Source organism: Oxyura jamaicensis, chromosome 18, assembly GCF_011077185.1.
Source record: "Oxyura jamaicensis isolate SHBP4307 breed ruddy duck chromosome 18, BPBGC_Ojam_1.0, whole genome shotgun sequence".
In the NCBI taxonomy this organism is placed as follows: Eukaryota; Metazoa; Chordata; class Aves; order Anseriformes; family Anatidae; genus Oxyura; species Oxyura jamaicensis.
Genome location: NC_048910.1, coordinates 3,696,265 through 3,712,097, shown reverse-complemented (window position 1 = coordinate 3,712,097; position 15,833 = coordinate 3,696,265). Strand labels below are relative to the sequence as shown.

Genomic DNA, 15,833 nt, shown 5'->3' with positions numbered 1-15,833 from the left:
GCCACAGCAGTGTGAAGAGATGTCATATTACTGTCGGGTTGTTATCCTTTGGCTTTAGGTGGAACAAAAGCATTCGTAGTGCATCCTTCTTCTGTTTAGTTTTGAAGAGAAGTAGAATATCAGAAAATTGTAACTGCACAGAAAGACCTTTTAGTGTCTGTATTCGGAAACTTCTCTGAGAATTCCCGAGGGGAGAAGTCCTTTGCTTTCTTCACTGAAGAAGTTACGAAGTAGTCATCATTTGCTAGTGAACAGCCTTTCTTTCATGTCAGTATGTTTGTGTGCCGTATCAAACTACACGTCTGTCATTTTCTTGTGCAAATGTGGATGTGTAGCTCGAGGAAAAGTACCATCTTTTTATTATTATTATTTTTTATTTCTTATTGCATGTGATGGGGTGGAGGTAGGTTTCCTTGAATAGAATCAGATATTTTGTTTTGAAAGAAAATTGCAAATTTGGGCACCTGAAGGACTCCTTTAATATATAGGTGACTGAATTAGGTTAAGTGGCACTTAAACTTTGATTTTTCCTCTCTGTCCCTATCCCCCTTCCCTGATCTGGTACATGAAGGGGAGGTGCGGTGTCTGGTTGCTGCCTTGGTCCAAGGACAACATGGAGCCTGTTTTAAATCCAGCTGTTCTCTGGAAGTTGCTATTACTAGGCAGATCAGTTGAAATCAGTTGTGAACAAAGTAAAACAAACAAACAAACAACAACAAAAAAACAGATAATTTAAATGGCACTTTTCTTGGTGCTTGGATGATATTAAAAATCCAAATCCGTTGCTGATGGACACCAGAAAAGGAGCAGCTCCCTGTTGCTTCTGGAAGTAGTAGATCTTGATTACAATGATGTGGTTTCATCACTTACTTTTGTTAACTCATTGTTCTTGCATCGTGCGTATTTGCTAAACTGAACCCAGTTGCCTGTTAGCAACACCCTCCTTAGTTTACCTGAGCACAACACTCAGATTAATTGAGTTGAGTACCAGGATGGACATAACATGTTTATAGATTTTTTTTCCCCAAGTTGTTGGTTTTGTTTGTTTGTTTTCCAGTTGTGATTGTTTTTGTATCTCTGAAGATCTGAAGCTGTAGTTTTATAGCTTCTTTGTGTAGTTTACTATATACTTATTTAATCTAAATTTTATTTAAAATTCAGTCTCCTGGGCATTATCAAGGAAGTGTTGCATTGCAGTAGTTGAATTTCCTATGTTTAAGTACTTAGCATTTTACTGCCCGTTCTATAAATGTTACAGACTTGTTTCTTTAAGCTTTTCTATGATTTTTTTTCCTGAGCTTTGGCATTAAGCAGAAAACAAAAGTGTCAATAGCAGGAACCATACACATAGTGGGGATTAATTTAACACATTCTTGATAAGCTGATTACCTAATTTTTGTTTTCAATACCTGAGAATTCCCTAGATGTATGAAAGAGTGTCCGGCGTTGCTCTGGTCAGTTATCAAGCCCTCTGTTGATCAGATAATTCTTGGTTTCTGCTCTAAAGCAACGAACAGCCCCGATTACTGAATTGTTCTGCTGCTTTGACATTGCCTTATGTCAGCCAGAACTGGTACTGGCTTTCAGCGGATGTCATAGAATCATAGAATGGGTTGGGTTGGAAGGGACCTTAAAGCTCATCTAATTCCAACCCCCTGCCATGGGCATGGACACCTCCCACCAGGCCGGGTTGCCCAAAGCCCCATCCAGCCTGGCCTTGAACATTGCCAGGGATGGGGCAGGCACAGCTGCTCTGGGCAGCCTGGGCCAGGGCCTCGCTGACCTCAGAGTAAAGAATTTCCCCTTTATATCTAACCTAAACCTACCCTCTTTTAGTTTAAAGCCATTCCTCCTTGTCCTGTATCACTGCACTCCCTGATAGAGTGCCTTTCCAGCTTTCTTGTAGGCCCCCTTTAGGCCTGGAAAGGCCACTGGAAATCTGCTCTAGTTTCTCCCCAGATCCTTGTATTCTCTACACCGAACACCCAAACTCCCCCTGGCTCCACAGGAGAGGGGCTCCAGCCCCTTGATCATCTTCGTGGCCCTCCTCTGGGCTCGTTTAATGACTTCCATGTCCATTGGCAGTCAGTCATCAGCAAGGTTTCCGTATCTCTCTAGAGATGCTTTATAAATGTATGTACTCGTCATTCCAAGAAAAAGGAATGATCAAAGATTAATGAGAATAAAGCCATTTAGTTGAGCACTGATAGACGTGTAACTAGTGAAGCTTATCTCGCCCTATAAAAGAAGTGCCGTAGAACTGTGTGCCTGGCAGTACTCACTTCTATGTTTATCACCTTCCTTACGTGTCTAAATGAATGGCTTTGAGCTAAATGATCAAGAAAGCCCTTTTTCTTTGATTACTTGAACTGAAGTTATTGACAGATGTTGCTATCTGTATCACGTCAGTGTGTTTGAACTAAGTTGTTCTTAAATCCCAGAAGGGGGCAGATGCATTTACATTGTAATTAGTGTAACTCATGCTGGGCCCCAAAACAGTTTGTGATTCTTGTACAATATTCTCATAACTATTTTCTTCTATCCCATATGAATAGTTATTAGTCCTAATGCTTTTCAAATAACAGCTTTGAAATGTGCCTTTGTTTTTCATAATGATTCCAGTCCCTGACTTGGGAGATATGTCTGGGCAGATTACCTTGCTGATGTTTGTGAGCCACTTGTTCTTGATTACTAGAGCAAATTATTTGTATGGGAAAAGAATGAAAGCTCAGCAGTTAATAGCAACAGCAGATCGTATTTTCAGATATTTATTGTGGCCTGTATTGTTAGTGCTTGGCCTGGAACTAGGATGATCTTCCTTCTGGTTCCCATCCTCCCCCTTGGGCAGTGAAACATCTCGGGGGAAGTAGGTAACATCAGAAACTGAGACTGTAGGCAAAACTGTGAGCTGTTTATAAGAAGTGTTTTTTAATAGTCATTCTTTTCATTATCAGTCCTTTTAACAGAGATGTAAAATATGCCTTTCTTGAGTTTCTACTAGGTGCTTTGGTTATAATTCCTTTATAAATTTATTACTCTTAAAGCATTTTTCATGCAGAGTGGTTTTGCTTTGATTTAAGACTTACGCCAGAGATTCTGAGACAGTTCTCTCACCTATGTGAAATCAAGTTTTTCTCAAGGAATCCAGCAGCAGAATCTGAGTTGTACCACGGGCAGTTCCAGAATATATTAAATTGGTCCCACACATTTTCTTTGAGACATCAGTAGCAGCGTGCTGCAGTGATGCCAGTCTCACGAAGAAGAGAACAATGAGGCCTGCAGTCAATATTCCTAGACCCGAAAGACTTTTAGCTTTCAGTTCTTCTTTGAAACATGTCAAATTTTATAAGGATGTATATGATTAATACATGTTGTCTACTACTTCAATTTTAAAAGTGAGGATTATAGAACAGAAAGTGAAATCTGCTTCTTTATTCTTTTTTTTTTTTTTTTTTTTTTAAATAAAAATTCTTGAACTGCCGCTTATCTGTTAAGTTTTTGAGTTTGAACTTATGTGTTATCATTTAACTGTAAAATCTCAGCTGTTTTAATATGGGTCACCCAGCTGCATATGCATGGAAAGAAAACATTCTTTTGAGCAAAATGGCAAAAAGTTATCAAAACTCTACGGTCTGGTGACGTATTTGTGTGAATTTCTACACTGGGAATTGCAGCACTCTTAAATGAAATGTGGACAGGGTATGTGTAATGGCAAAAAACATATTTTAGTGTGGTTTCAGTATGATTTCACATCTTTTGTGCTGTATTTGTGGTTTTGTAGGCTTCAGAGTATTATTTATAGTTGTTTTTTTATTTATTTAATTGGGTGGGGATAAATACTAAACAAACAAGAGAATCCTAGTTTACTTGAATTTCTGGTTTGCTTGTGAAAGGACGTTATTAAAACTTCTCTTGATGACAGCATAGTATAAACTTTCTAGCTAATAAGGTGTGTCACATATAGGAACATGAAACTTCCTAGGCGTTCTTAATATGTCAGTGGTGAGACTAAAAGTGTTCTCATGTTAAACTCTCAACAGCTAGGTGACCGCTGAATAATCACAGCTGTATCTGTTAATGGCAAGGGGGCTAAACTTCCTCTGTTTAAAGCTAATTAAGTGTTTTTTTTTGTTTGTTTGTTTGTTTTTTTAATTAAATCAGTGGTAGAACTGTTAATGTTTCATATTCAAAGATAACTTTTTTTTTTATTATTTTTTCTTTTTGTGCATTATGTGGTTGATGATATTTTTGCCATAAAAACAGGTACATTTAAAGTAAGGTTGGAAAGATTTCCATCTCTGGAAAGCAAAAAGAGGAAGCCAGGGCAGGAGGATTGGAAGAACCGCGTGGTTAAACTTGCAATGGATTGGTGCATATATTGGAAGAATTCCAGCCAGGAAGATGTTATTTTTGATCTGTTCTTATACCCTGACCTATTCACAGGGAATAGACAGAAAAATCCCTCTCCCCCCATCCTACTTTTTTTTTTTTTTTTTTTAACTGTGGCAGAAGTGAAAGCAACATATAAACAGAAGCTAATGATGCTGATGAGATGCATAAGCAGTGGCTAATTCAGAGTGTAACAGTGGTGGGTCGGTGTGAGCGATCCAAATCTTGAATTAGATTCATCACTCTCAATATAAATAGAAAGTGTAGGGAAAAAAAAACAGCTTATGAAGAAATGTAATTTATTTATTCTGTTTATAAATGACCGTCAGAGTAACAGGAGGAAAAGAAAGTGTAAGAAAAAAGTAATGGGTATTAAAGTCCGGGCTCAGAAGTACTGTCAGTGAGGTAGTTTGAGAAGGGACTTGGTAGGTTAGGATGCCTTGTTATTCAGCGTGGAAATGCGAATGATTTTTACCTTGTCAGACAAAGAGGTCAGACAACGTTGCCAGTATCCCAAAAGACCCTGGAACAGGGAAATATTTTGTGTATTGTTTGTGCTGAATGGTAAGCGCCTTGTTTAAATAGGAGACACTGGTTATTTCAGCTGACATTTCAACTCTGTTTTAAAAACGTGCCATTGTCACCTATATTGTTATTTCATACAGTTGGTATGAAATGAAGTCTCTTGTGCTGTCAGATTTCAGATAATACAACGTATCCCAGCGGCAGATGTTAGGGCTTTGAAGGAATATCTCTATCTGCACAACTTCTCTCTGCAGTTCTGAACTTCCCTCGGTTTCTGTTGCAAATACCATATAAATTGGGTTAGAGCAGGTATGTGCTCTGTGGTGCTACCGGGTTATCTGTGGTGGTGTTACTGGTACAAAAAAATGCCTGCAAGTTTGCTGGTATTGGTGAGACGGGAGATTCCTGTACGTTTTATCTGACAGTATGGGACAATGGTGCTTCGTGATAATTACATTCTTGAAGTTGTTGTACTTAAAATAAATTAATAAATAAATGAAAAACTCTGCGTACAATGAAGAAGGAACATTTTTCTTGTCCGGTGTCGTTGTGCCACCTATTAAATGTAAAAAAAATGACAGCAAAATAAAACCAGCACTGATTGCAAGAGTGTTCTAGAACAAGGACTTATAGCAATGTATTATATAACTTCTAAAACTTGTGTAAGTATTCTGGCTTTAAGGGTTACCTTCTGTGTTTTCGTATTCCAGAATTAGATATTTGGTATTGATTTGCAGCTGCCTTGTTTTTTGGAGGAGGATATATCGGGAAGTCAGGCTTCTGAAATGCGCTAGTCTATTCCCTAGTGGTAGTTAATTGTGAGGCTTTTGGCAGGCATTCAGGTACTTTTCATCATAGACACAGGAAGAAATGAAAAAAGATCTACCTGTCTTAGGTGGACGCTTAGAAAATAGAGAACACCTAAACCTGAAAGGCTGGTTACAGAGGAATTTCTTTTTTGTAACACCCAGGTGAACTTTAAAAATGATCCATGATATTGATTTGGAAAATAATATTTTAAAATTTTAATGTGAATGTCATTTTCAAATTTTCAGTTTTGAAATTAGCACAAAGTCATTAAAAATAGTGCAGATTTGGTTTTGTCTACCAGAGAGAATAAATGCCGTAGCTGAAGCCATAGCAGGAAAAGTCCCTCCTCCTCCCTCCTCCCCCAGTGCAACTGAGAAATGGTGTAAATGCTAAGCAGAGAATAAATGACAATGAATTGCTTCTAGCTTTTTCACTGTAGGGTTGATCTCAGTATTGCACAACCTTAGCCTAAAGGTTGGGGTTTCTCCGGTGATTTTTCTTTTCTGCCATGCAGCGTTATGAATTAGCAAAATTTTTAGCCTCCTTCAGAGCAAGTCATTCACTCACTCGGTAGGATTCCTTCACAAGCCTGCTTCTTCGTGTCCTTAAACTGCAGTTTGCGACTGCTTAAGTTACAGGAAGAGCTGTTAGCTGTAACCTGTATGAAAGTCTCTGCTAAACTCGCGTATGGCCTTGGGCGTGAGTGGGTAGGTTAATCCCTGAAGTGTTTAGCACTCGGTGTTTCAGCGTTGAAGGGAAGGTAGATCAATAGTATCTTAGGTCAGCTGTAGTTCTGGCAGTGTAACCAGGCAGGGGGTGCTTACAGATTTGGAGATTTTCTGGCTGCATTACATAATGATGTTGAGATAGACTGGCCAGAATCCAGATCTGTCTGCTTCCGCATTGGCCCCTTGCCACGCTCAAAAGCTTGCTCCAATTTCAGCGTTGTAGCACTTCTGCAACCTGCAATTAGTTTATTGAAGCAGATACCTGGGAAATGAGAGCCAGCGTCCATTTCTTTAAATACTGTATTTAAGTAACGCGAGTGGTATCAAACAGCAAGTCTTTGGCAGAGATGTAGTTAGAATGTAGCTCTTTAGGGCACCGTCCAGCTCAACCAGCAATCCCTTCTCCCTGCCTGAAAGCCAGTCTTTGCAGTACTTATTTTCCACCCTCAGCAGCGAGGCAGACAACAATCTCCTTTGGTGCCCAGCTGTGATTCATTGCCGGAGCAGGTCTTTCCTGTGTGCTGACTGAGATAGGTCCATGGAAAAAAAATATCATGTGATCATATAATTAAAGACTCTCTTAATTCATTACGTAGTGAGAGACTGAACTGAGATTGCAACCAGACAGACTCAGTCCTTCGTAGTCACGGGTTAGAAAATGCTTGTTTGGTCTGCGGACATGCATATATATATATATGGAGCCCTATAGACATGGGTCAGTGTTCAGAACTGTGAGAAACTTAGGGCAGCTTAAGCTGCTTCAGCTGGTAAATTCAAACCTATCTTCTGAGTGTGCACGAGCTGTGATACTCATCCCTTCTCTGGCAGACTCCTAACTAGGTCAAACTTGGGTGCAGGAACGAGAGACGAGAGGCCGCCTGTTGACAGTTTTTAGGCACTTGCCCTACAGGCTGCAATATTAGAGCTTTTCACAGGAACACTTGAGCATTTTCCAACAAAGCAGCACATGCTTTTTCTGATCTCTCGCTGGAGAACCTATCCTCTGGCTGAAGTCTTCTAAAAGTAAAGTCTGAAGGAGACAGCCTGTATAGAAAACAGGAGAACAAATCGTAGATGTTTGGCAGAGCTTTAAACAAATATTTATTTCTGATAATCGACCTAACCTAAAATTATCTATGTTTGCATCTGTGTTGATACATTAAATATTAGTATAACAGCCCTAATGAAGTTACGATTAGGAGCTGCCTCTCTTTCTAAAAGAGCTTAGAGTGCCATGCAAGAGCCTGTGGTCCCAAATCTGATTTCAATTTTTTTTTCAGTAAAAACAAAGGGCTCTTTTTCTTTCTTTCTTTCTTTTTTTTTTTTTTTTGCATATGAATGATAGTGATGGGCATGCTGTTTAAAACCTGGGAAGCTGATGTGCTGTAGATATGGCTGTTTACACTTTTTTTAATGCCTGAGGCTCACAAAGAAGATGAACCTCCTGAAGGATACTTCTGCAATGACTTGGATTTGTTGAAGAAAAATCTGAGTAAAACTATTATTCAGTAATTCTTTTTATTGATGCTTATAGTTTTGTTGAAGCCTCATAATTCATGAATAACTAGTTTTTTTTTAGACTTCTACCTGTACACAGTGTCTTACTCTTAAGAGCACTTTTTCTTGTATTTTATCATTCTAAAAGAGAAGACGTTCCAATAAAGTTATTGTGATTTGAGAAAGCTTCTCTGCCTAAACGATCCACAGCAAAATGTGAGACTTATCTAAAAGGTAACATTAACCTCTGTTTTAAGACTGCCATAATCTTAGTTTCAAACTGAATTCAGACATTTCGTTCTGAACTTGAGATTCGGTGCACAAGTCTGTTCTAAGTGAAGCAGGGTTGACTTGGAATTTTGCAATTTTCTTTTGTAGACAAGACCTCAGGCTAAGGAACAGGTTTTTGTTTGTTTGTTTAATTGCTGTATTTGTATGTTTTATATGATAAACATTGCAATAAATAAAAAACATGACGATCTGAAGTAACATAGGAGTCCTGATGGCAACGGTTATAGTCTAGGTAAGTATACGGGATATTTTTTTAAGTACTTTTTTAAAGGAAATTGGTTTAGTTATATGGGACCTTTCAGTACCCAACGTCTTCCTTTGGTTTCTTTACTAGTTGTTCAGTGGTTATCATCTGCAACGAAGCGATGCTAAGCATCCGATTGATAAAAATCTCTGTTCAGAAAGCCAAGTGTCTATGCAGTTTGTCTCTTGTGTTAGAGAAAATCACTTGTTTGCAGTGCTTTGAAGCCAGAAGTTTTCTTCATTTTCACAAGGCTTGAGCAAAGCGCTGTGTTGCAACCTGCAGTTATGTTGTTAGGTAAGGCAGGGTGGAGCGTAACAGGTGCTTATTAATACCTCTAGGCTACGGGTAAAGGTGACTGTATTTTTTGAGCGTTCACAGAACTAAACAGGTGGATATTGTTTTAATATTCGGCTTGAGAGTGGACACTACTTACCCTCTGTCTTTAATGGCAAACTTCTAATGCAGAACTATGAAACAAATGGTGACTCTCAAGGTTAGGTAACACTTCAGGCCTTCTCTGTGTTGTATCTCCCAACCCCTACTTTTAAATCTAAGAAACAAAACATCAACAAAACCTTATTAATAATTTCAAACAAATTTACTCCTGCTCTTCTTCTCGTTTTGGATTTTCTGGATTTTTTTTCTCAAGTTTTTTTTCACTTGTGTTTTTTGGTGGAATGCATCTTAGGTACGAGTTGAATGTGATTGTAAATCTGAAAATTTGAAACGATAGAGAGCATCACAGTCCAACACTGCCCACACTGAATACCTGTGAGGTGGTTATAATGGTGAATAGCTTAACCGATACAAAATGCAGGAGCTGACTACAAAGCTTTGAACATCATTGCTGTGTTGTGTATCAAGCAAAGCTCTGGGGGAGTACGAACGCAAACATTTTAAATTGGAGAAAAACAAAATTTAAGTTAGGATTTTGTTTAGACTGAAGATGAAAAGTCGTGTGCATAAGATAATGCAGCCACAGAGCCTAGCAGCTGGGGATTAGGAAGGTCTTTTGTAAGGTGCTTCAGTTACAGTGGGCTAGATGCTACAGATGTTTTGCCTGTGCTGCTCTTCAGTGACTGCAGGTGGGCTCCGCTGGGACTGCAGGAAGCCACAGCCAAAAACAACTGCCTTGTGTTTGAAGGACTCCAAATAGAGAATAAAGGGAAACCTGATTTTTTTAGTTTCTTTTGTTCTTACGACTATTAAATGGTCCTGAAAGGAAAAGTAATGTTGGTTCTGTAGTTTCTCTTATCTTCTCTCCCCTTTTTTCAAGCACAGAAACATCTGTCAGAAGCAATCGTTACACAGCGTTTCCCAGAGTCCCCAGTTCACCAGTAAATATTCTGCCAGTGGTAGAATGCAAGCTTAAACAGATGACCCTGACCGCAGTAGGGTTTCCATGTTGAAGTATTTGTTTTTACTTAGCTCTGCCGCGTCCTTCACCTTGTTTTCCCTTTTCCTCCTCTCTTCTAATTGCCCACTTTTGTATCCTTCCTTTGCACAACCTGTCTTTGCTCTTGACTTGCAGTCATGCTGTTTCTTCTGCAGCAGCAATGCTGTGGGTCCCAGGCACAGGAGCACAAAGAGGTGCAAGTCCAAATCACTGCATGATAATGGAGAGGTCCTGAGCTGCTCCTGGGAATAAAGCTGTTCTTCATTGCATTTCCTCAGTTCCTGTTGTTACTGATTGGTGTTGCCCCTACCATGTGGAAAATGAAGGCCCTGAATTGAAAACCATGTCAGACAACACAAACGCAAGGCACTGCTTGTGGCGGCTCCTACTTTTTGTTCAGCCTCCAGAGAGATGAGACCGTGCTCACAGCTGTCTGAAGTAGCTGGAGTAATCACCTCGTGCTGAAGGAAATTTGCAGCAGCTTTGCAAAGTTGCCTTTGGCGTCTGTTTTAGTGTTCCTGTAGAACCAGCTAATTCCATTTTTTTTTCATCAGTTGATGTAGCATTTTTCAAAACAAGCTAGTCAACATTTTTCAAGATTTTTATTGCAGTTTCTCTCAGAACTGAGAAGTGCCAAAATACGCATCCATCTTTGCTGTATCATTGCTCTTGAATGGGAATTGCTTTGCTGTGTTTTTTTTTCCCCATGTAGCACTTGCGATCGTAGTAGTCATATTTTGTCCATCCTTCTGCTTACTTTATTTGTTCTCATTAGGTTAAAATGAATTGAAATGGTATTTTAACACTTCCCTAATCCACTTGTGGTGCCTATGTTTTGATTAAGGTAGCAATACATTGATGTTTAATTATTTAGTGATTATATCTGCTCCAGTATATTTAGGCACAATTTGCTGGTGAAACTCAGCCCTTGTTCAATGGGACAATGGAATCACCTTGTGACAAGTGTTTTCTAAGGAAAAAAGATGTGTTTGATAAATTTGATACTATAAAGAAATTCAAGACAAATTGCATTTTTTTTTCCCTCTCTCCTAAAGGCTGTTGTTGTTATTGGCATTATTTATTTACCAAGGACGTGCCATCTCTAGAAAGAGAGAGAGAGAGATTCAAATCGTATTTCTGGATTTTCAGATACTGGGAGGAAGCCCTCCGGGGAGCCTTGCATACATACAGTATTTGTTAAACCACGACACTGTGTTGCTAGAGCTGTACAGGAGAATTCTTCAAGTTTTTGAAAGCTGTCTTTAGCTGTAGAAAAACTTGTACAGTTTGAAACTGTAGAACTTCTACAAGCATGAAAGTGAAGTTTTCCTTCTGCTCGGTTCCCCAACCTGATTTTAGTCTCTTATAACAGTACCTGTGTGATAACACATTTATGGTAAGGTTCTAGGATTTTCTTTTGTCTTCTGTTTTACTACCCTATTTTCTCTATTTCCCCCAACAGCATCCTGTCTGGGGCATTGATGGATATGCTCATTTTTAAAAGCTGTTTGATTCTCAGAGTGAACCTTTTCTAGTCTGGGGTTTGGTTTAGTTTCTGTTAAATCTTGTTTTGGATATGGAAGCAGAAATAAGAGCAAAGCCCACCTGTTTGCATTTCCAGGTTGCATTGCAACATTATATATATAACATGCAAATTCTGTCCTCGTGCTCTGTGCAGTGTGGCAGTGCTGAGAGATTTGAACTTAAAACACTACATTGAAGTCACTTGACAGCTCCACGCAGAATAACATATCACAAGTTGCTTAACGAAAGAGCAACGGTGAACTTGTCACTTTGATTTAAGATTAAGCAAAGAGTGTACTTAAGTCCCTTTCAAGATTGATGTATTGATGATTCACAGGCATTGTTAATTATAAGTATTTGTCAAGGTAGGACTTGTGCTGTGATAAATGGTGGCCAGTCATAGATGAGTACTGAATCTTGTATGGTAGTTACAATACTGTATTTATTAAGAAGTATTTTTTTCTAGCGATAGATGCTGCTGTTACAGTACCATTTCTAGTCCAGTAGTTTAAAACTTTGACATTAAAAAATTTTGACTCTAAAATTACCTGACCCTACGAAAATTACTTGGACTCTAAATTGACTTCTAAACATGTATTGCTGAGTAATAAATAGTATCAGGCTTCCTTAAAAAAAACAAAGATACACTTGACAAATAGTGGGCCTAAAAGGTTTACTTTATAAGAGGAGTCAACATCTCAAATACTTCGTAACTTCACTTAGTCAAATCCTTCTACAGGCAGATGAGGGTATGTGGATGCAGATACTTTTTTGCCAGTGCAGCTGTGACCAGACAAGGCTTGGTATTGATACTCATATATAATATATTTATAAACCTTTGTTAAAAATACTCAGCGCGCACTCAAATTCTCTTAAGGGAAGTTCCCAAACACAAGGCTTATTCGATTGGGAGGAAAAAAAGAAAAAAAAACCTGCTCACATCTGTATTGCTTTTTTGTCTTTACCAGCATCTTGGGTCTAAAGAACGTCAAGTTTTTATTGTGATAGTAAGTTTCTGATGGAAATGGTAGATTTTTTTGAATAACATGTTATAGAATTAAGATGTAACTTCTTATGGAACACCGTTGCTTTAATCCTCATTGAACTGTATGGAATTGGAAGAAAAAGTAAATGGCTACTGGCAAAGAAACAAAATAGTGTATTAAAATGAGATTTATTTTTTTTTTTCTAGTCAAATTAGCAGATACTAAGAGCCATGCTCTTTCTTTATTTTATTTTTTTTTTCTTTCAGAACACACACCCTGTGTCTTTTCTTTAATGATCATTGAATGCTCTCATACCTTGCTTCTGGTTCACGGCATGGTCCTAATTGTTGCTTTTGTGCCCGTTTCCATTTCACAGTGGTTCCTGTCATTTTGAAAGCTCTGACATACGATGAGAAGAGGGGATCATGCAGCGTGGGTTCCAACGTGAGAGATGCAGCGTGCTATGTGTGCTGGGCCTTTGCTCGTGCTTATGATCCCTCAGAACTGATTCCATTTATTAACCAGATTTCAAGGTAAGCTGCTGCGATAAGAAACTGAGCTAGGTACAGTTAATTTTTAAAATCTGTTCAAAATTAAGGAAGAACTAGAAGTTAATCTAGTAGTCTCATGCTGTATCCTGTAGAAGTTAATAATGTGGGAGAGTAATTCCCTATCTTTAAGACGTTTAAAAGTAGATATTAGCCACACACACACACGTGCACGCCCTGAAGTTGTGGAACTCCTTTATGGGGGCAAAGGAGAAGAGAAAACTTACAGAAGTTACTTCTTACTTTTTCAGATGCACACTTAATTCTAATGATCCAGGAGTTTTGGTACTTCATCAGATTGTATGGTGCAAAGAATCTAGCGTGTCATGTTGACTTGCAAGTTGAGCTGATTTAGGTCTAAAGGAATAAACTAGACTTCAGATCTCCTAAAAAGCCATTTCAGAACCTCCAGGTACTTCTGTACGGGTTGTAGTTTTCCTTTTGAAATGTTGCAGATCAAAGTTTATTTTGAGTAAAGAATACTTGTAAAATTAAATCACTTCCAGTTTATAAAAGTGGTAACAACTTGAGCTCTATGTGGTGATTTTGAATTCTTAGTAATGTATCACTTCTGAAAAAGCATTTTTACCATAACTATTAGCAGGTTCTAGTTAAATTTAACAAAAACATGGGAGAACTCTTTTCTCTTTTGTTATTTTTTGTTTTCATAGAGTACCACAGTCTGGAATGGCTACTTTGACAAAACCACTTTTAGTTGAAAGGGGAAATATCCAAGTACTTCTTTCTGTTTCAAAAGACTCTCAGAAGTCAGACTTTCAGGAGGTACTCCAGTCAACATCCCTCATACTCTAACGGTGGACTTGAACTTGGTGCAGGTTCCCCCAGCACTAAGGATGTTTCTGCAGCTAGAAACTGGTTCTACCTTTTCCTTTTTTTTCCTTCTTTCTTCTCACGCTTTTCCTCCTATTTTTGCTTGTCTAGTGGGATTCTCTCTTCAGTAGGTAGTCTTTTTGTTGGCAGCATATTTGCTGACATTTCAAGGTGTCTTTAATGGGTGATTTGCACTGTAAACACAGAGGTAGCTTCTCACAGTTTCTTGGCAGACTTTTAGTGTGCTCTCATATCAGCAACTCAGACATCTTTGTCTCCATTGGCAGATTTTTAATCAGTAGCCATTTAGTATTACCTTTAAATATATATATATAGGGACTGTATATTTATAGGTCCCAGAAACCTAGTCCTAGTTCTAGTGCTGCCTTGCTTCCGGACTGCTGGCAGAACTATTTCAATCACACCCAAACTACCTTGTTTGGAAATGCAGGACTGCTTACTTAGATCAGCAGGTGCCCAAAGAACATGTCTTGTTCCTTCTTTAAAGCTGGTTTTGAAACTTCCTTGGGACAGTCTGTAGACCCTGCATAGCCATTTTCATTCCTTGAGCCTAGTGCACCTTCCCCTTGCTGGTCTTTTTTTCATCCTTGTATTCTCACTGTCCAATGCTGGCCCTTTCACGTAGGGTCACAGGACAGTGTCTCCTACCTATCTCCTACAGGTGCGGTACCTGTTCCTGGCATTTTTTGAGACCTTGATTAAAATCTTTCTGTCTAAGAATCTGCTGTCACATTCCTGGAAGCCAAATGCTTTTCTTCCTTCTTTTTTAATGCTGTTAAATCTTTTCTACAGAGTAAGCAGGCAAAAAAATGCTCAGATTCTTAGCGTTGTGTCTCCGGTAAAGCATTTCCATGGTATTTTCATCGTGTTTCATATCCACAGCAGTCTAGAGACTCAAGGAGAGGAGTCTTGTAACACCAAGCTGTTCTGGAACGTGAGACAGTTGCTGGATGATTTTCAGAAACAGATTTGGGACTCCAGGAAATGCATGATTCAGTTATAAGCATGCTAGAAATAGTGGGTGATGCTTGCCCTAATAAGTTATTAAGGAAATATTTTATTTTCAAGGGTCATGTTTAAATGGTCTTCCAGTTGATTTCAATGTGAATTATGAATATAAACGTACCTAAAGATGTGTTTGCACAGTGAAATAGTGATTGCATTTTGGGTTGTATTTCTTTTTTTTTTTATTATTCTAGCCAACGTTTTTTAATTTAACCAGCACAGATGATGGTAGCAATGACGAAATAGTGACAGAATGAGTAGAATGTTACCAAATACTTCTAAGAGGGTGTTAACGGCAATGCAAAGTTATTTACTGCTATCTTTAAACCAGCAGGAGGAATACATTTATACTCAGGCTGCAAGCAAAACTTGAGGAAGAGTGTGGCAATCCGATAGTAAGGTCTTGTTCAAAGCTAGTGTTTTTTGTAGATTTGGTCAGCAGCCCTATGGAAGTGAATCCTCTGTTTCCATCCTCTTAGCTGAACAACTTTAAGGTTTGTTTAAAGGTCTGGAAAGCTTGCTCCAAGTGAAACTTTAAAGCCAAAGTGCAAATTTAGAAACCTTCTGTTTATCAAAAATGTTCTTCCATTTTTCAGATTTTTTCTTCCATTCATGATGCTTAGAGCAATATACTTCTTTTACTCCTTTTACCCTACCACAATGCAAATCAATGTTGTTCTCCATATGTAGGTGCGAGCTCACCATTTTGATTTTACATGATTTGTGGTACTTTGTTTTACTGTTACAAAGCTTTTGCACAATTATGAAGAGCTCAGCGTTTCTGAAGACACTCCTGTCTTTTAACTTTCAGTCGATTCTGGAAACAAGTTCTATTTATTATTAGGAAGATGTCAGGTGTAAATAGTTGGTGTCTTCTATGTAAAGTAATACAAGTTACCACTGTGGCTTTGCCAGTTGCAACTTCTGGAATAAGCTGGTGGATCAGAGTGAAATAGAGAGTAGACAGCTGGGGGGGGGGCAAATTGAGAATTTATTATTTTCAGTTGTAATGTGTTGTGATTTATATTTGTTTAGTTG

General features: G+C 38.5%; 1 protein-coding gene across 4 annotated transcripts in view; it reads left to right on the top strand.

Moving 5' to 3' along the window:
- The window catches only part of TBCD (tubulin folding cofactor D), a 128,422-nt gene that overhangs the window by 41,686 nt on the left and 70,903 nt on the right, over nucleotides 1-15,833 (top strand). For all 4 annotated transcript variants that reach the window (XR_004755141.1, XM_035342377.1, XM_035342378.1 and 1 more), the window contains one exon: nucleotides 12,767-12,923. Coding sequence is in view for 3 of the 4 variants with exons in the window: in XM_035342377.1 (XP_035198268.1) it covers nucleotides 12,767-12,923 (157 nt within the window). In the remaining variant the exon portion in view is untranslated. The remainder of the gene's footprint in view (nucleotides 1-12,766; nucleotides 12,924-15,833) is intronic.